At 39.5% G+C, this 22,074-nt stretch overlaps 1 protein-coding gene across 4 annotated transcripts in view; it reads right to left on the bottom strand.

The window, feature by feature from the left end:
* Positions 1 to 22,074, bottom strand: part of phf14 (PHD finger protein 14) — an 84,589-nt gene that overhangs the window by 36,255 nt on the left and 26,260 nt on the right. For 3 of the 4 annotated variants that reach the window (XM_086136482.1, XM_086136483.1, XM_086136480.1), the window contains 5 exons: positions 19,706 to 19,801; positions 17,341 to 17,447; positions 14,462 to 14,593; positions 11,988 to 12,150; positions 4,118 to 4,180 (listed from right to left, as the gene is read on the bottom strand). In XM_086136482.1, the coding sequence (XP_085992608.1) occupies positions 4,118 to 4,180; positions 11,988 to 12,150; positions 14,462 to 14,593; positions 17,341 to 17,447; positions 19,706 to 19,801 (561 nt within the window). Of the gene's footprint in view, positions 1 to 4,117; positions 4,181 to 8,680; positions 8,745 to 11,987; positions 12,151 to 14,461; positions 14,594 to 17,340; positions 17,448 to 19,705; positions 19,802 to 22,074 lie in introns of all 4 variants that reach the window. The other variant, XR_015103687.1, reaches the window with a different exon arrangement.

The following is a 22,074-nucleotide window of genomic DNA, read 5'->3' as shown; positions in this document are numbered from 1 at the left end:
ACCGAACATTGTAAGTACTGTTTATGAAGATACATACCAGTTTAAAACTGTCAAAATCTATTGAGGGGATCGAACCCAAGACACTGTGACTGGAAGAGCAACGCTCCTCCAACTTAACATGGATGTATGCTGATTTGCAACAAGCAAACAAAGATGCATTTGTTACACATTGGCCACAATAGAAAACAAGTGCTAATCGTAATATTGCAACAACTCTAACTCGCCACCTAACTTCACAACAAACGCTGACAACACCCACAAAACGGCGCTAGGTCTTGGGTGTTCATAGCAAGTACCAATACATTATATGGACCAACAACGTCGTCTGCATAAACCAAGGCCTCGTTTGTTATCATTGATGTGATTTTCTTGGAAATGACACAGGCTTCAAAAGGGGGCTTCATTTGGCACGCCAACCCTTTCCTGAGACGCGCCCCAAAGACTCTCATAAAATACCTAGAAAAAGGCAAGTTTCTCTGGATCGGTGTATTAAAATCGACCAATGAATTAGAAGAGAAACATACAGAAACAAATACTACACTTAAATCAGAATTTCCCCATGTTCCATGGAACACCAGGACACCAGGATCATGTATTGACACATTCAATAAAAAACTAACAGATATGCTCAGTTACAACAACGATAAGAAAACACGAATAATATGTGGTGACTTTAACATTGACTTATTAAACCCAAATGGACACAAAAAAAACAACCGACTTCATAAATACTATGTACAGCAACAGCTTTTTCCCAGTAATCCTGAAACCTAGCAGAATAACAGTTGACATGGCCACATTAATAGATAACATATTTATAAATAAGATTGACCATAAAATGGAAAGTGGACTTCTCATTAATGACATAAGTGACCACCTACCTGTTTTTGCAGTTTTTCATAATTATTTTGATAGAAAAGCTAAGTCAACAACTCCCATAACAGAAATAAGACTAAGAACCCAACGCTCCACCGACACCTTTAAGCAAGACCTAGAAAAACAAAACTGGACCGAGGTCTATTCAAACGAAGACCCAAATACAGCGTTTGAAGTATTTCAGTCTACCATAATCTCCTTATATGATAAACATTTTCCATTAACTAAAGTCTCCAAAAAGTATAAAGACCCAAGTAAGCCATGGATAACGAAAGGCATAGAAAACGCATGTAAAAAGAAAAACAATTTATATAAATTGTTTTTAAAATTGAGAACTGAAGAAGCAGAAAAAAATATAAGACCTATAAAAATAAACTAGTAAATATTATAAGAACCAGTAAAAGAGATCATTATCATGCACTATTAGAGCTGAATAAAAGTAACACACAAGAAATATGGAAGATACTTAACCAAGTAATCAGAAATAGTCCTAAAAAAAATGGATTATCCAGAGTATTTTATCAAAGGCAAAAATACTATTTTGGAAAAAACTGCAGAAATAGCAACTGAATTTAATGAGTATTTTGTCAACATCGGCAGTAACCTAGCAAAACAAATTCCTGATCCAACAAACTTGTTTGAAATAGATAGATATGTAGAAAAAAACTCCTCCACGATGTTCCTTACTGCTGTAAAACAAGAAGTATCAAATATAAAAACTTTTAAAAATAAAAAGTCAACTGATTGCTTTAATATTGACATGACAATAATAAAGCAGATTATAGAATATGTAGTGCGACCTTTCACGCACATATGCAACCTGTCATTCAAAGCTGGTATCTTTCCATCAAAAATGAAAATTGCTAAAGTTATTCCAATCTATAAAAGTGGAGAAAGACATCGGTTTACAAATTATAGACCAATATCACTACTACCACAATTTTCAAAAATATTAGAAAAACTATTTTCTCGCAGACTTGATAGCTTTATACAAAAGCATGCGCTGTTAAGTGAGAATCAATATGGCTTCAGGGAAAAACGGACCACCTCAATGGCAGTTATGGAGTTTGTGGAAGCAATAGCCACTAATATAGACAACAAAGAATTTACTGTTGGGGTTTTCCTAGATCTAAAAAAAGCTTTTGACACAATAGATCACAGTATATTATTGAAAAAACTAGAAAGATATGGCATTAGAGGTGTAGCTTATAAATGGATAAAAAGTTATTTAGAAAACAGATATCAGTACGTGCAACTCAACAATAAAAAAACGAATCAACTGAAAATCACTCACGGAGTTCCTCAGGGGTCAGTGCTTGGTCCAAAACTATTCATCTTATATATAAATGATATCTGCAAGGTCTCAAAACAATTTAAATGTGTCCTATTTGCTGATGATACAACTTTCTACTGTTCTGGAATAAATCTGAAACAGCTCCTGACAACCGTAGAAAACGAATTAAACAAATTAAAAAACTGGTTCGACAGAAATAAATTGTCACTTAACCTGAAAAAATCGAAGTTAATTGTTTTTGGCACAAGACCAATCAAACACCAAGCTAAAATTATGGTAAACTCAATTGAGATAGAAAGAGCGTATGAAACCAAGTTTCTCGGATTAGTAATAGACTCAAAACTATGTTGGAAGCCACATATCGATAACGTAAAAAGAAAAATAGCCAAAACCGTAGGGATCCTCTACAAAACCAAGGAAGTGCTAAATAAGAGATCTTTGTACACATTATACACTTCATTATTATTACCATATATGACCTACTGTGTGGAAATATGGGGAAATGCCTGCAAAACAAACACACTCCCTATTCTCAACCTACAAAAAAAAGCAATTCGAATTATTAATAGATCAAAATATACGGAACCCACAAATCCACTATTTATCAAATTAAATACGATGAAATTTTATGACCTGGTTGACTTTAAAATCGCCCAATTAATGTACAAAGCACACAATAACCTGCTCTGCCAAAACATTCAGAAGTTTTTCGAAATTCGAGAAAGCACCTATGATTTAAGAGGTACCAACTTATTCAAAAAACTCAAAACAAGAACAAACATCAAGCAAAGAAGTGTATCTATCAAAGGTGTTAATCTGTGGAATAATCTCGAAACGGACCTGAAAATGAGTAAATCGCTTGCTGAGTTCAAAAACAAATTAAAAAAAATAGTACAAACAACCTACATCAATCAGAGTTAAAATGATAAATTCTAAACTTTAAATATAATGATAAATCAGAACTAAGTTGATAAATAGAGAAAGGTATATAAATATCCATTATGAATACAAGAGAAAATTGACACAAGAGTGTCAGGGTATGGAAGTATATAATCCCGATACAAACCAAAAGTTGTAAAAATATCACGGTTAAGGGTAAAGTATGAGCCTTAATGGAGACTTCTTTCTTCTTACTTTTTTCTTTTCTGATTGATATAAAAATGATTTATTAGATACCATCACATAACGGGGTAGGACTAGATAAGTTTTATACTTCTTCCTACTCCCTTGAACATAATAACTGTGTTGAATGAAGATTGATTTCTTTCTTTTTACTTTTTTTATCTACCTTATTTTCTGTCAAATTATTACTGTATATATGTTTTATGTTCAATAAACAAACAAACAAACAAACAAGACTCTTTTTCAGGAGAAGAACCGCAGTCCTCCTTTTGCTTCCTTAGTTGAAGTTCATGTACAATAAAGTACAATCATCGTTTTGGTTGTGTTTTACCTCGACTTATGAACGTTTCAAGATACGACTGGTCTCACATAACCAATTAATTTAATAATTTCAGGTTCCACTGTAGAAGCTTTCCTCTTCAAAGTAATCCCCGAGGAGTTGAACACACTTTCCAAGTATTCTCTGCCGTGCCTTCGTGCACTTCTACCCTAGAAACTGTTGGATGGGCACGATGAGTAGGCCAATTGTCATGGTGAACTAGCGTTGAGTTGGCCTCTTCTTGCATACTGAAAAAAAGTAAATGCTCAGAGATCTTTTTGGAGACATGCTGGCTGGTTATCTGGACTACACTGAAGGGGAAAACTCATAGTTTGGGTTTGAAATATATCTTTTGTGACACCAGCACTGGAGGTTTTCCAGGAATATCTCACAAGTGAGGGTACATTGAGGTCTTATGTGTAATCGAGTGTTTTGATGATCAGTCACTCTTAAAAATTAAATCTCCACAAAGGCAATTCTGGCATTCTTCGAAATGAATGACAAACCTCAATCTTGTCTTCTCTGTCATCACAGAAAGGGATATTCTTTCTCTTCTGCCCTCTGGTTCTCTGGTGACAAACAACAAAAACAATAATTGAATTAAAATAAAAACAATTCAAAATAGTTTCCTTCATTAATGTCATGTATTATCTGTATTATTAAACAATGAATAGAATATTGTGTTCATTCACACAAAACAAACAAAAATACAAAAGTTATGAAGACAATTCAACAAAAAGGCACACAAACCTCGTGGGCTCACATCCACAAGGGGTGAAATACCCTTAGAAGTACAGTGAACTCCTCTACAACGAAACCTACATGGGCGAAAATACCCCCTAGTGTGGGAAAATTTTCATGCATGAAAGCCATTCCCACTTTTCTGCTCCCCCTATGATGAAAAGTCCCCCTGTTCCATTATCCAAAATCTTTTTCTTTGCTCTTGCCTCGCAACGAGATTCACTACAAGGAAAACAAGCCGCAAAAGTCTAATCCAACAGCGACCTCTGACGCTTCATTCGGAAATGTCAACAGCAACCACCACACTGGTTGACACATGCGCAGTAGTCCAGGAAGTATTTATTATTGTTAATTTCAGATGCAGCACAAACGTTACATTGCTAAAATGGCTACGAAACGGACCTTTGCAGACCAAGGAGTTAAGAAAAGAAAAACATTCACGCTTGAAGACAGGATAAAAGTAATAAAAATGAAAGATGGAGGAAGCAAAGTAAAAGACATTATGCAAGAAATTGATGTAAGTGAAACTGAATGCTGATTGTAAATTTCGCTATTTCTTTCACGTTTTTTTTCTTTCTACACTGGCTATATGAAGTGTCAAATAAGTGTATGCTCATATTTATGCACGACATATTGGAATCCAAATAACGAGTACACATACGTTTTGTGTGTGTGTGTGTGTGTGTGTGTGTGCGTGCGTGCGTGTGTTTACATCCGAGATCAAATTTGCTACAGTGAAAGCACCCTGTTGTGAAAAATGTCTTGCTGCAAATATGATTTCGTTGTAGAGGAGTTTCACTGTATTACTTGTCTCCTTTTTCCTTCGTTTAGTCAGTAGTTAACTATGCTTTTGGTATCGTCTTCATTTGAGCAGATCTCACAAAGTAGTTGTCTTTTTGAGTTTGTGTTGGCGAATGCACGTGTCAATTAGTGTCGGGCAGAAGCCCTTTTAGGTTAAAATTGGCCTCTGCTGACAATCACCACTAGGTGACGTAGGAAGACGAACAGGGAAACAACTCAATGGGAAATGGAAAGACAGTTACACTCTCTTTATATTAGGCGCATCGGATCAGAGGGCGCAGTCTGCTTTTGAGAAGATTGAATGGTTTTAGGTGCGCCTTATAGTGCGGAAAATACGGTATTCATATTTTTTTTCAATTTATTTCAAGACTTAGGGTAAAAAAAGGGTCTGAAAATGGCTGGTATTCAAAGAGATGTAATATATTACCTGCAATGCAGTTTTACCACACTATTTTGCTGATTTTCCTGTTATTATTCTTCCTTTTAAGTTGAACCAGACAAGAAAATTTTGTGAGGGGAAATTTACTGCACAAAAACCAAGACCATGAACATTAGGGGCCCCAACTGGAGACACGGTCACCAGTTGGGGCTCGCAGCGCATTTCCCAATGTGCCCTAGAGCTTGTTGTGCACAAAATCCCCTTTCTCTCATCCTGGGTGTTATGAGGGAACTCGAGTATCCACTTATTTACTTCCAGAACCAGTCAGGAAGAATAAGCTAAGCGAACCACAGCAATAATCGTTAATGCTATGACAGTAACACAATAAAGAAGTTCAACTTCAAAACTTGACCACACCAAATAATATACAGCGGTACTTCTACTTATGAACGTCTCTTCACACACAATTTTCAAGTTACAAAATGTCTCAATAGGAAAAAATACAGTATGGGCAACTATTCCCAGCTCCGAGTTTCCTGAACGCAAAATACTTACAGCTGCTCTGCCATTGGCTATTACCGAGCATCTTCCTGGCATCCCATTAGCTAAGTGTGTATGTGTGTCGATAGATATGTGTCTATGAGGTGTTCCGATAGTTTGACGTAAATGTGAGTCACCCAGAAAAGGTGTTCAGCAGTTGGGCAATCGCTCACTATGCTGATGTTTGCCTTGCACATTTTCGAAGGATTGTTAAAAGCTGACAAAAGCAAACGTCCTTGGATCAGTTCTTTACAAAACGCCAGACAAAAAACACTTCTGAGAGAGAACATGAACTTAACACAGCAAAAAACGATGGTGACTCAGTTAAAAGTGAAATGACCATTTTTATTCTTTATTCTTTTACATTATGCACGATTCTCATTTATTGTGCAATGGTCTAATTGTAACATGTATTTGTATTTTGACACATTTTTATGCTTCAGGAAACATCTACAGTATGTCTGAATTTATTGGGGGGGGAGGGGTGGCTTGGAACGAATTAGGGCATTTACATGGAAAACGGGTCTCTACTTACAAACTTTTCTAGTTAAGAAATTTCTTCCAGAATCAATTAATTTTTTAAGTTGAGGTACCACTGTATAGACATCAATGCCTTGGAAGCTTTTATTTTGAAGTTTTGTTCCCAGCACATTGCGGCCTAACGGTTGACTTGACTCCTCTTCCAGTGCCATCACAAATGGTTGCTACCGATGTCAACAATACATCATCGACTGAAATAACTTTCAATTACTACCTAAGGGCATTAAAAAAAGACATAATTACACTGCTACTGTATTGTATGGCGCCTGTTGCCAGCGTTTAGCGGGGGCTGCACCCAAGTGTCACATATAAAAACCATATAAGGACTGCCAAGCTGTCAAGCTTTTGTCGGATCATTCCTCACTTTGCTCATGACTCTGTCTCAAGTGTTGAATTTTTCACTCTTGTTCACGCCACACACATACAGTCGTCTGTGTTGTTGTTTTAGCACAGTCTCGGCTTTTGTATCATGCACGCATTGTTGTTTTTTTTCCCCTTGTCTTTTCAAGAAAAGCAATTTACGTTTATCTTGATCCTTGCCTTTTGCAAGCGTTTTTGGTTTGTCTCGTTTTTCTGGTTATTGTAACTCGCGTGATTTGTTGCACTTTGTCGGTCTTGCACATATTTGTATTCATAAACTCTTTTTGTTCAAATTCGACCCGAGTCCACATTTTGCAAGTCCGGTTCAATTGCTTTATGGATATACATTACTGTAGGCACTGCATCATGGGTAAAAGGTACTTGATGGCACAGTGTGCTCTCTTTTTTTCCCATCAGCTATGCAAAGACTAAACAACACATCTCGGGACTGTTTGCATTTGCTTGTGGAGCTGCTGGGCAATAACTTTTCAAGCAATCATAAATATCAACAACATATTTAACAGACAGTGAAAACAATTCCATCTGTCGCTTTTGGCTCTATGATACACACCAGATGGAATACTTAGTGTTAAGATCGCTTCCTCTGGGGGAAAAAAAAATCCTACCCAACTGCTCCTTCATTCTTGTGTTTATTTCATATTTGTTATGCACCGGTTGTCTCTTAGAGCAGTTTGGCTAATCATAAGCTGATAGATGCTTCGGTGAATAGATCGAAACTCTGCTCAGGTGACATCAATGCCTTGGAAGCTTTTATTTTGAGGTTTTGTTCCCAGCACATTGCGGGGAACAAAACTTATATTAAAACTGCTGGCAGCTTGAAAATCAGAGGCAAATTCAAGCTTTTAAGGAAGTACTTCTGAGCATCTTTCACAAGTGTGAATTCTTTCACAGCAGAGGATATATACAGAATGCCAGTCACAAGATATTAATTTATTGAACATTTACTGCTGATTCATGACATTTAAATAGTATTCTTAAGGGGAAGTTAAGTCAGTTCTTGACAAAATGCGGCCCCACAAGTCGAATAATGATAAAATAATATTGCATTTGTGGAATATGATTTGATGAGCAAAATCCACCCATTTTTATCCATCTGAGAGTGCCCGCCATGTTGCCATTTCCTGTTGACTGGCAAAAACATGGCATCGCCTAAAGGCTCAACAACACATGACCAAACCCAGAAAACAGGTGAGCCATGATTGGTGTTACCCCCCTCCCCCCACCCCAAAAAAAAGTACAAAGATGAGGCCCCAAAAGTTTTATAGACTGGTGCGGCGACATGAGCCGTTACAATGACAAGCGATTGAGTGGAAGAGACTAAAGCTTCAAAAGAGAAAGGAGGTGCTCATGATCTCCAACATCATCGTTTGTCCCACGAGGAGAAATTTATATTTTAAATTATACTTTGTACTACTGTACTTGCTTATAGAGCATCCACAATATGTGGAAGCTTACGTGATGACACCTGAGAAACGTGTCAGCGGGCTTGCTGTGTATACTGTGATTAATAGCTTGAGTACGGATTGATGACATGATTGTTAGTACCCGCACTTGCTCAGGTTTTGTTTTCTTTATGGCTGCTGTCTTTTGACAGAAATTAAATCGATTCATCAATTTTATGATATGATATATGCACACATGAACAAAACCTCAACATCAGATACAGTGAAACTACAATGAAACCTACCGTATTTTCACGACCATTCGGCGCACCGTATTGTTGGGCGCAGTCTCAGTAACGGGTGCTATTTCTGTATTTGACACATACACAAAACGCACTGTATTATTGGGCGCAGCCAGGCATGGTAAAACATACGCCAGCTTAAACATACGGCATACATGCACGCACGCTAAAAACACGTTTTTAAAAAGGCATCGGAAGCAAAACTGAGTTCGGTTGTACTTTATTTAGCCGTTTTACAATGTACTCACGCGACTGGTACCTGCTAGGGGCGTGCCTTTCGCGTCCCTTTACACGCCCACCCTTCACTCATTGGCGGCTGGTACCTGCTAGGGACGCGCCTTTAGCGTCCTCTTACACGCCCACCCTTCACTCATTGGCGGACTTCCGCATGCCTGTCGTCACTCACATCCGCCTTTTCTCTGTATGAACATCGTGTCGGCCAGAAGTGCTCTCAGTCAGGCTTTGGAACTCGGCGCATACACTAGACGCTCTGCATTATAAGGCGTCCTGTCCATTTTTGAGAAAATTTAAGACTTTTAATGGCGCCTTATAGTCGTGAAAATACGGTACATGTGGGAAAATACCCCCTAGTGTGAAAACATTTTCAGGCATGAAAGCCATTCCCACTTTTCTGCTCCCCCTACGACGAAAAGTCCCCCCTGTTCCGTTATGCAAACATGATTTCGTTGTTGAGAAGTTCCACTGTAATGTCATTTTTGTTAGCGTTTGTAGACATCTTTAAAACAAAAGACATTGTAGACGTTTGATGTTCCCATGTGTGCTTTATCTGGTCTCTAACCAGAATAAAGTTCTTTTGACTTGTTTTGCCAAACAAGGAGCTTGGTTGCGCATAACTATTATTATATATCTTTTCACACCCACATGATGCAAAAGAGAGGGTCAGTGAGCTCCTAATGGGTTTAATACCTTGCTGAAAGGCACCTTGGTGGTACTCAAGATGCATTTCTACAGCTCGCCATTAACCAATTCTGCTGATTTACGTCAGTAAGGGACCATATTTGCTTTTGGACTCTATCCACGATGGGGTCTCTTTATTTTGTCTCCAGATCAGGTCTTGAACCCATATCTCACCGTCCCCAAGCCCTATCCAAAACAATGCAGAGCACGTACAAGTTGCTGAGATGTGTCATTGCTTTTTTCTTTTAAATGTTTTTTTTTTTTTTGGTAGCTCAGACCGACAACAATACTGACTGTTGGCAGTGTTCTTGCAACAAGAATTAAGTTCTCTCAAGTCCCAGGGGAGTGTGAGAAGGTCAAAGATTGACAGTGAGGAAAAAGCAAAGGTGAATGACGACCCTGCTTGGTGCCACAAAGCTGTCAGATACAAATCTTGAAAGTCTCTGGAGGGCGGGTGTAAGAAGCTCACTGAATTAAAGCATGGTCAGCTCAGATAAGTAGGATCCAGAGGAAGGTTCAGTAAACAAACAAACAAACAAAAAAAAGCAACAGCATGGTCAATCCACAGTCGATGAACTAGCTTGCAATTGAGCGACCTCCGTACACTTCTCTGTTGGTGCCCTAAGATTGTCACAAACGTTTCACATCACATTGTAACTCACGAGTAAAACACTTGGTTGCAGATGGTGGATGATGCCAAAAAGCAAAAGCTATGACATGGTTTGCTTGTACAAGGTGACAAAAGCAAAATCCATTTATAGGAAATGCTGGAGTGAAGTATAAATCTGGCGCTATCTGGTGACTGATGCTGATCCTATACGATATAATTTCTGCAGCTTTCTACAATTAACGCAAGGCGTACCGCACAAAGCAAAATGGGTAGACGTTACAATCAAAATCTAGCCCTTGCCATTGTGGTTTTTCCTGCGTTCTAAATTACATGGTGGCCGCCTCCAGCTAATGTTGTGCCACCCCCAGCCAGACCGATTGATATCGCTCAACACAGCGTAAAGCTCCAGCTGTGCTGATTGAGGGATTGATGTCCCTCTGCGGCAGCTTTGTATTTTAACTACATTGCATGATTGCGTCACTATGGAGGCGCTATATTAACAGTAGTGCACAGGAAAGACCTGAAACAATTACCGAAGAAGAAACAGATCAAACCAAGTTTTTTTTTCTCCCCGCTAGTCGGGGAATGGTACAAACAGGTAAATATTGTCTTTTTTTTGCATCCAAGCAGTGAAAATAAGTTTCCTACGTGTCAAGGTAACATTATGATTTTTAACGCTGCAGATATGGCAGGGAAAATCAGCCACTTTTTCCTTTTAAAGCGACCGCCGGGTCTCGCTGAAACAAAACAGCGAAATTAACGAAATGGGCAGTTAAAATGTAACAATTCATGGTGGTGACGTGGAAATTTGGTCTGAAACAATGGTGATGGCAAAGGTCGGAATGCAGGACAGGATGAGTCGGCGAGGCTAAATACCTGGCACCAGGCATACTGGTGGCGCACAACACACCTGCTGAGCAAGTGAGATACAGACGCACACTGCTGAGCCAGAGAAATACAGTATCTGCAGTACATACTGAAGCAATACTTAACAATATTTATAATTTTATGTGTAGCTGTGAATGAAAGAGCGAAGCCTATGGTAAAAAAATTCACAAGAGTTGCACAACTCGCCAGGTACATTCATGCGAATGGTAGTGATCACTGCCTTTCAATATACAATAGACCCACGCTATTTGCGGGGAATCGGGACCGGGGCAGCCTGCAAATAGCTCTAATTCGGGAAAAACTGAAATGTACTGTGTGGGGAATTTAAAAAAAATAAAAATAAAATTTAATCCCAAACCTAAATTTCTTCAAAAAAAATGCAGCTACACATTAATTATGCATTTTCCAAGAGAAATGGGGTGAAAATGGGGCGCTGGGCGACAATAAACCAAAGGAAATGGCCACACGCTGACAATACTTTTGGAGTGGTATGTGTGGTTTTAATTTTTACATGATATTAATGGTGGATATTTGTGACAATTAATGTTAATTCGAACTGTGAGGTACACAATGCAATGCAACCATTTTTAAATTTTTTTTTTACCGTGCTTCATTTGTCATTTAAATTGAAAAAATGTTTTGTTTGTAACCGAGTCATACTCATTTGATACTCTATGTAAAATATGGCACTTAATAATGTTACCAAACTCACTGCCTCCATGTTCATTTATGATGGTGACAGTTTTGACTCACTGCTGTTTTAAAAGCCCAATCAAAATTCAAACAGCGTCATTCGATTTACTGTATAACCGCGCCATGAGAATGATGTGTAAAAAGAGGCCCTTTAATTGGATTTTTCTCCATTTTTCAATTTTGCAGGGAGTCAATACACACCGTGCCTCTAACTTGAGGTTTTTTGGGCTCTGGCGACATCTCTTGCGGGATGAACTTGATCGGTCCTTTGATCTGCCTCCTGGACCTCTTGGTACCGTCAGGTAGTGTCTCCATAGCAATGTCGGCTTCATCGCTGCTCGCCTGGTCACACTCTGAGCATTGCCTGAGAACAACAAGATCATGTCACACATATACAGTGAAACTCCTCTACAACAAAATCATGTTTGCAGCAAGAAGTTTCACAACAGGGGGTTTTCACTGTAGCAAATTTGATCTCAGATGTAAACACACACACACACACACATATACACACGCACACACACAAATGTAAGTGTACTCTTTATTTTTATTCCAATAGTGCATAAGTATGAGCACACACGTATTTGACACTTCATATAGTTAGTGTAGAAAGAAAAACAGGGAAAGAAATTTATGTTCAACATTCACTTTCACTTACATCAATTTCTTGGATAATGTCATTTATTTTGCGTCCTCCATCTTTCATTTTGATCACTTTTACCCTCTCTTCCAGCGTCAGAGCTCTTCTTGTCTTTGCTGCTTGACATCCAAAGGTCTGTTTTGTGGCCATTTTAGCAATGCAACGTTCTTGCTGCATCTGAAACTAACAATAACAAATACTTCCTGGACTACTGCGCATTTGTAAACCAGTGTGGTGGTTGCTGTTGCCTTTTCCGAACGAAGCAGTAGAGGTCACTGTTGGATTGGACTTCGTTGTAGTGAATCTCGTTGCGAGGCAAGAGCGGAGTATAGATTTCGTATAACGCAAAAGGTTTTTTTTTTCGTTGTATGGGGGGCAAGAAAGTGGGAATGGTGTTAATGCATGAAGATTTGTTCACACTAGGGGGTATTTTCGGCCATGTAGGTTTCGTTGGAGAGGAGTTTCATTGTAGAAGTGATTGGCCCAGCAATATAGAGAGCAATGGTTCTCAACCTTTTTTTTCCAATGATGTACCCCCTGTGAAATATTTTTCAGCCAAGTACCCCGAACAAGTGCAAAGCACATTTGGATGAGGTTTAGGGGGGAAAAAAGGGACTTAAAATAGTGTTGTGCCATCACCGTCTGGTTTATTACATTTGGAACTCCATTTGTAGTTGTAACTTTATAACTATTTGGAAATAAGATACAAAAAAATAATTAAATACATTAATAATGAATTTAAGTCAAAATAAAGATGCCATCACACAAGAATTATCAACAGAAAGTTTCCTCCTTTGGGACCATTATACGTATCGGTTGGGGCAGCATGGCTCAGTGGTAGAGTGGTTGTTTCCCAAGCCAGATGTCGGTGGTTCAATCCCCGGCCACTGTGACTATGCTTCAGTAGGTGAATGAGGTTAACGGTGTGAAGCGCTTTGAGGACCCGAGGCAGAAAAGCGCCATACAAGTGACAGCGTAACATCGGTTCTCAAAAACAAAGCTTTAACTTAATTTTAAATAAAAGTAGAAACGGCAAAATAAATAAATAAAAAATAAATCTTAAAATATCCATGTAATACTGTAATTAAAAAGAGCGGCCCGGTGGGCCAATGATGAGCGCGTCGATCTCACAGTGCAGAGGTCGTGCGTTCGGCCTTCCTGTATGGAGTTTGCATGTTCTCCCGAGGCCTGTGTATGTCTTCTCGGGTACTCTGGTTTCCTCCCTCATTCCAAAAAACATGCGTGGTGTGGGTGACACTTTAAATTGTCCCTAGGTGTGAGTGTGAGCGTGGATTGTTCTTAGTCTCTGTGTGCCCTCCGATTGGCTGGCAACCGGTTCAGGGTGTCCCCACCCCTTCTGCCCGAAGACAGCTGCGATAGGCTCCAGCACCCCCCACGATCCTTGTGAGGATAAAGCGGTTCAGAAAATGGATGGATGGATAATTAAAAAGAAGACTAACATCATTACTAACTGTCCACACTAAATCTTTCAGTGAACTGAGTGCTTTTGCATTTATTGAGACAATTGGGACTTGACTGAGAATCATTGTCATTCTTGCTGGAAGGGAGGCAACTGCTGTGATCAAGCCATTTTTTTTTCTCTATTGATGCTACTGTTTGAATATATTTCAAAATCTCACGTACACCATGAGGTAGGTGCCCTCTAGTACACCAATGGCACTCATACCCCCATTTGAGAACCACTGCTATCGATGATGGTATCGAGTTGTGTGAGAACAGTGTACAAAGTAGATCGAAAAATGTCTATCGTACGATAAATCCCCCTGTCATGACTATTGCAAAATAAAACGAACCTTGCAGCTACTTCGGCATTTCTGTGCTTCTGAATCATCAGGCAATATTTTATTGGGCTTAGGTAACTGCATGACGGAACTGAGCAGGACGTGGCTTCATTCAACGTCATCACGTTTTCGCCAAAGGGCAGGGAAGCCCACTTTCACATGGAATGCAGAGAGGCCCATTCGGGACAAGCAGAGTGTGTGTGTGTGTTGTTACTTAATTTGATGCAACTTACCAGTAGCTGTTCTTGGTCTTCTTGGGCATGCGTGTCAGTGGTGGTTCCAGACAACCCAAATGATAGTAGAGTTTGCAGGTGTCACACAGCACGAGCAAATGTTGGTCTTGGTTCTTCTTACAGATGCCGCAGCTGCCAGCACAGGATGTTGTTTATGAGTAACAGCTGTTTGCATGGGTAATTATGAAGCTATATAATGTAGCAAATAAATTAAACAAAAAATGTCTTTCGGTAAATGTGAAAGAAAGGAGACCTGCCTTGGTCAAAAGACAGAACAACATGGTTCGTTCTTTGGAGTCTTTTCAAAGGGTTTAAGAATTGCTCTGATTCATCATATTGATTGTGTCTACCGAGAGCGAATTAATTTTGGGGAATGTTGAGCCCTAACAGTTCAGTGAATGCTGAGTGTATTATCAACACAGATTTCTGTATTTTCCGCACTATAAGGCACTTTGGAGTATAGGGCGCACCTTCAATGGATGGCGTATATTAAAACCGTTTTCATATAAAGAGCACATCGCATTATAAAATGCAGCTTATAGAAGCTATAATTGTGGCTGCAGTTGCGATATTGCATCCACTAGATGGAGCTCTGCTAAAGGGAATAAAATACAATACATCTTTATTTATGTAGAGCTTTTACAACCGCTGCAGCGGGAACAAAGCGCTTTCCAGAACATTTCAAATACTACGTTTAAGAAATCAGAATATTGATCCATGTATAAGGCGCATCGGCTTATAAGGCACATTGTCAGCTTTTGAATAAATTCAACGCTTTTAGGTGTGCCTTATAGTGCGGAAAATATGGTAATAAACTCCTAATATGTGGACAGTTCTAAACATTTGTCATTGACCCACCTAGCAAGACAACTACAGCGCAGTAACAAAGTTTTGCCCACTTCCAATGTGTTTTATTTTTAGATATCCCGCCACCCACTTAAAATGTTTTGTATTATCAAACAAATTCAAATATTAGACAAAGTTAACCAAATTAAACGCAAAATGTATTTTTTATATTATGATTTAGTGCTTTAAATGGAAAAAGCCAACCAAATCTACCTGGTCCTACGTGGAAAAACGAATTGCACCCTTTGTTAAATCATGAATTAAAAGTGGCTCATCACATTTATTTTTGAAAAGTTGAGTTTGACTTCATTGACTATACCTAAGCCCCAAGACTACCGTATTTTCACGACCATTCGACGCACCGTATGGTTGGGCGCAGTCTCATTAATGGGTGCTATTTCTGTATTTTACTCATAGACAAAACGCACTGTATTATTGGGCGCAATTTTAAAGTGGTAAAACATACGCCAGCTTAAACATACGGCATGCATGCGCGCACGCTAAAAACACGTTAGCTTGTAGCATACGGTAGCATGCCAAGACATACAGATACAAGCTAAAAACACGTTTTTAAAGAGGCAACGGAAAACTGAGTTCCGTTGTATTTTATTTAGCCATCGTACAATGTACTCACGTTTTTCGATCAATCATCACCCAGAAATCCATCAAAGTCCTCATCCTCTGTATCAGAATTGAACAATTGTGCAAGTACCGGTAATCCATCAAAAACGCCGTGTTCCCTCTCGTTGTCAGTCACTCTCATTGCCATGTGGCTCCACAGAAATTATGCCGGCTTTGCCAAAAAGTCGAACAACAGTGCAAGCAGACACGTTCGTCCAAGCAGCCACAATCCATTCGCAAATTGTGGCGTAACTCGCCCGGCGCTGCCTCTCACTCTTTGTAAAGTTGTGTTTGCCATCGATCATTCATTGTTCCCATGCCGTTCGCAACTTTACTTTGAACGCCCGGTTGATGCCGATGTCCAGCGGTTGGAGTTCTTTAGTCAAGCCTCCGGGAATAACGGCAAGCTCAGAGTTCATTTGCTTGACTTGGTTTTTCACCGCTGCTGTGAGATGGGCACGCATGCCAAAAGCATAACCGATGGCTTGAAGTTTGAACTGAGCTTCGTAGGCGTGTCTCTTTGTATAATTTATTTTCGGGGGTTCTTAGAAACCAAAACCGAAGTTGTTTTGCAACAATGCACATAGCCACACTCTATACAGGTGTTGGTACCTGCTTGGGGCGTACCTTTAGCGTCCACTTACACGCCCACTCTTCACTCATTGGCGGACATCTTCCCCGCATGCCTGTCCTCACTCACATCTGCCTTTTCTCTCTCTTGCTCTCCATGTGTATATATATACACGCCCACCCTTCACTGATTGGCCGACTTCTTTGCCGCATGCCTGTCCACAGTCACTTCCGCCTTTTCTCTATATAAACAGCGTGTCGGCTGTCAGTCAGGTTTTGGAACTCAGCGCATAGACAAGACGCTCCGCATCATAAGGTGTCCTGTCCATTTTGGAGAAGATTTTAGACTTTTAATGGCGCCTTATAGTCGTGAAAATACGGTACTTAAGCCAAAAGGTCTCAAAAAGCTGAACTGAACTGTCATTAATTTGTAAAGCAAAGAAATTTCATGTGAATGATTTTTTTTTAGGTTCAAATGACTTTTTTAATGTTATATAACTAATATCTAGCTCGTTAGTCATTCATGTTTAGACCTTAAACTTGAAAACAGGCTAAATGTGCACAAATAATAGTAAGAGGACAAATACTTTTTCATGTTTAAAGTTCATTTACCAGACATTCACAGAACAGCATAATTTAAAACAATGTCAGCAAAAGGAAAAAAAATACAAATCAAAATCTAACCAAAATGCGTGAAAATCCACCATAATTAGCATGAACACCATATTGCAAATTGTTGTACAAAAACGGAAAATGGCAAGATATCCTGTTGTGTCATGCCGCTGGCACTTGGTATTTATAAAGTAGGTGAACTAGGATTTCAATGTGTGCGATTTTCCCACCTGTAGAGAATTGCTGGCAGGCTGGATGGTTTCCCTTGAGTTCCCCCCTCTTTTTTGCTCGACTTCCTCTCTTTGGGGGCTTTTAGAACAGCTGGAGTGTTTAGTTTCTGAGGATGGCGGAAGAAACACATTGTTCTGAGGCATAGTTCCAAACGTTGGCATCCATGAGCCGCAGCCCTGCACTTGAAAATGTCCTTAGTGTAGACGAAATATGCCAGATTGAAAATGTTTACAACCTTTCCAGCAGAGTAACATATATATTTTTGGGGAAAGGAAAGACTATTATATGTGGGGGGGTTCCCCAAGTTTACAAAAACCAAATTGGATTCAATTTCCGTATTTTCCGTATTATAAGTGGCAGTTTGGAGTGACACTGAGTTTGGTAAACTTGTTAGCATATTCTTTATGCAATAAGATAAGATAAGATATCCTTTATTTGTCCCGCAATGGGGAAATTTACAGAAATTTACAAATAGTTATCTGAATAACTCTTAATATGTTACGTGAACATAACAGACATGTTCTCAGTTTGTTGTTTATCCGTCATGTAACATTAGCTACCCTACACTTATTCAGCCTGTTCTCTATGTTTATTTTGATTTGCCTTTCAATATGACATGTCTATTCTTGGTGTTGGATTTTATTAAATACAATTTTCCCAAAAATGCGACTTATACTCCAGTGCGACGTACAGAATATGTTTTCTTTTCTTCTTTATTATGCATTTTATGGCTGGTGCAACTTATACTCAGGAGTGACTTATAGTCCGTAAAATACGGGAAGAAAGCACCTTAGCTCAGTCCCTCTTTACCAACAAGGTCTGTTATATAAAATTTTCATAGGTATGTTAATAACCTAGACTGTTAGTATATGTGTGAATAAAACAAACGTGTAAATGACTAAGGGACCCTTATTGCAAACTGTGGTGCAAAAACAATTGACGACCAAAGTGTAGAATTTGGATGAAAAAGGAACTCTTTCTCTCTTACCGTGGGAACATTTTTTTTCTCATTCAGCAATTAGTAGCATATGCTTGCCACTATTATGTTTTTTAATTGGCTCTTTTATGTTTTCATAACCTCAAATTTGCTCTATTGTTTTTGCTGCTATGTGAATTCTAACCGATCTGACAGACAAATGCTCATTTTGTAGCAAAGTCACTGACGATAGCTAATCATCTATCTCCAGCATGTGACTCCACCTTTCCTTCACCTGTTCTCTGCTTTCACTGCAGATAACGTCATCTTCTAACACCAAAAGTATACCTCACCATCGTTCTGCTGTCCTCATACATATCCTGTACTATTCTGCCACTCCAGACTTCTTCAGACAGTACCACAGTTCCTTCTCTGGGTACCCCGTCATCGGCTTTCTCGAGATCCACCAAGAAAAAAATACAGCTCCTTCTGACCTTCTCCACCATCAACAGCCTCAAGGCAAATAATGCACCATGGAACTCTTCCTTGGCATGAAACCATAATGTTGCTCACAAAATTTTTTTCCCAGAGTCTCGCCTCCACTGTTCTTCCCCATAATACTCCACTTACTGTCCTGACTAGAAAGCCCGGGGGACATTCACTTTGCACGCTGCTGTATATTTTATGTTGTGCCCCACAGGGAGAACCAGATCGGAAGACATGCAGGCGTACAAGGTGAGATGTCAGAGTGAAGGAGAGCACAAAGAGCTGCGCAACTTGGGTGAGGAGCGTGAGAGTGGGGTGATGTCTTTGTTCAAGAGTCCCTGGAAAGAAATCTAGAAGCAGGCTAGCATATTTCCAAAATCTAGTTGCCTTTTTTATATTGTTGTTGGTGACAGGACTCAAACCTTGGCTCTGCGATTCCAATGCTCAAATCCCTACAGATGAGATCTTACACGGTAAATGTAATTATTGTCAATAAAATTATTTTGAATGTGACAAAAGACCCTCCAAAGAATCATGAAATCTTTCAGAGAACCTATATGTGCTTTGTGGGGACTTGGATCCCACTGACTCTCAACCAAGTTGAACTGTGAGCGTGAAGTACAGCATGCCAATACTGTAGCAGTACCTTGATGATCTTATTGATTTTTAAAAGCCTTTTATTTTACAAGTGTCGAGTGACCCGTCATACACAATGATCCTTATTGGTTGCCACAGAAGCCAAGAGAAATGCATTTTTATAAGTTGGCAGTTCTAACTGGATATGTGTCACGCCGAGCAACCGAAAAAAAGTTTCATCCAGAAATAAACTAACAGTGGTGTGAATACTGTTAAATGTGGCTCTTCTTTCTTGTAAGTATGTATTGTAAAAAAAAAATCACAGTCATGGGGATGGAAATACATTAAGATGATGGATGTTTCGTTTGAAAAGGTGGTACAGGTACCTGGCCAAGAATGTCCCCAAGTAGAGTCCACATAGCATGGCCTTCACTTCGTAGATCTCCATTGACATTTAGCAGCTCCTCTAGAGATTCGCAGAGCTTCAAGCATTCAGGCACGACACAGGAGAAAACATTAGATCAGTAGTACAGCACATGTACCGTAAATTCCGGGCTACAGACCGCACCTGATTAAGAGCCGCATGCTCAGATTTATGAAGAAAAATCTATTTTGTAATTATATGCGCCGCACCGTACTATAAACCGCTGGCCAAGGCGGCAGTTTGCTTCTGCGTCCCTGCCGCCGTGGAGCGCCTCCGGGTGAGGCGGCTGACGCGGTGCCCTGCTGAACCCCCGCAGAAAAAAAACGCAACATTTCTTCAGGTTAAAATAATCTCCATATTTTTATGAGCATGATAAATGATTTTGCGCAACAAAATTACGCTGAAACACATAATAAGAGGCCAGACAAAGAGAGATCTTGATGTGCATTTGCGTAATTACGAGGAGAAATACTGCAGCCCACTAGGCTTGAAATAGAATAATGTAAATCATATAAATGGGAAAAGATATATGAAATTATTTCTATAGTCAGCCGCTTAAAAATGATCATCGTTGGCAGCTTTAGGCCCGATGCTGCGCGGCTCAAAACACAGGTAAAATGTGTTCTCTCGTGGCCGCTTGTTTTCAGTATGACGGGGGGGGGGTCACCTTTTTTAATTACAGTCCGAGTGAGAGGCAAATCAAATGTCAGAGGGTCTTCGTCCATATTTATTATTTCATCTGGGCTGATGGAATTCTCCGCTATCTGTTTGTGTGAATGTGCGGAACAAAGCAAGTTTGTCCTCGTAATTGGGAGGGAGCTGCTGACACAACGTCGTGCGTGCCCAAATAGACAGGCTTTTCCGTTTTATGAATCTATAACACCACGACGGCCCACCTTTAAAACCTTTAAAAGCTTTGGTTGTCTTTTTACACTGGCTCAGTTCTTCTTGCCGGAGCCTCCACCTTCGCACCATCGACTCGTCTATGCCAAGACTACGGGCAGCAGCTCCATTTCCTTCTTTAACTGCCAGAGTGATCACTTTTAGTTTAAAAGCTGCATCATATGCTTTTCGTCTGGTATTCTCCATGTTGATCAGGGTTAGAAGAAAGACTGAAATAAGGAAGTTGTGATTACCGGTAATCAAACAATTTCATTGGACCCCTGTGTACTACTTATTCATTTTATTGGTCGACTGTTGCCGGGTAACACATTTTTCCCCCGCTACGGCAAAAAGAGCAGAAGTTGTGATTCGTCATACAATCTCATTGGTCCTCAGTGAAAGACTCATTCATTTTATTCATTTTCCCGCGATGGAAAAAAAAAATTAAAAAGCCACTTCATATTACATGCCGCAGTGTTGAAAGTGTGGAAAAAAAGTAGTGGCTTGTAATCCGGAATTTAGGGTAATTTAATCTTCCAATTATTGTCAGTGCTCTACGGTTGCATCCACTACATCTCTATGCCATAACAACAATTACCGTAATTTTCAGACTACATATCACACTTTTTCATAGTTTGGTAGGTCCTGTGAAATACTTGGGTACGACGATATCAAAATTAGACCTTGGACTGGCAGCCAAAATCCCTCTTCCCTAATTGTGTTGATTTTGCTTTGACAAATAATTCAGTCCATTCAGTACATTTTAGTTAAGGTAAGCCATTTTAAACTAAAAAAGAAAACTTGTCCATAGTTAGAAGCAGAAGTTTAATCCAACAGGAACTTCAAGGTCAACGTAATCTTTATTATCAATTATGCTTTATGTATGACATGCAGCATAGATGAAATTTCTTCCTCTCAATCCTCAGTGCAAATATGTATGCAAACATGCTGTGCATTAAACACACAGGTAAGAAAAGATAGCAGCTACACTGTACAAAAAAGACCGATGTAATCTGAACAGTATAAACAGTATAGACGATATAAACAATATAAACAGCATTAACAATGGCACTTGTGGCTATTGTAGGTAAAGTGAGGTAGTACATTGTGCAAAACTTGTTTGCTCTAGTGAACATGGAGTGCGAAAATTCACTTGACACCCCCTCCCCATTAATTTCACTAATTTCTCTTTTTTGGGGCCCTCTGAATAACCAAATGCCACATTTGAACAACACTCTGTGTTTCTGAACAGTCAAAGTGAAGCAATGCATGCATATATCCAAATGCATCCTTGATTAGGGAACGGGGATAAGTCTGAGCTCTACTGTTTTTGGTTGCAGTTTCCCCCCAAAAATGTGACATGCTCTCGACCAGTGGTTCTTAACCTGGGTTTGATCGAACCCCAGGGGTTGGGTGAATTGGTCTCAGGGGCTCGACGGAGCCTTTGCC

The sequence above is a fragment of the Hippocampus guttulatus genome, chromosome 18, assembly GCF_054856545.1.
Source record: "Hippocampus guttulatus isolate MCC_2025c chromosome 18, RoL_Hgut_1.0, whole genome shotgun sequence".
NCBI classification, from domain to species: Eukaryota; Metazoa; Chordata; class Actinopteri; order Syngnathiformes; family Syngnathidae; genus Hippocampus; species Hippocampus guttulatus.
The sequence above is the reverse complement of the archived record's forward strand: the minus strand, read 5'-3'. Positions and strand labels throughout refer to the sequence as shown.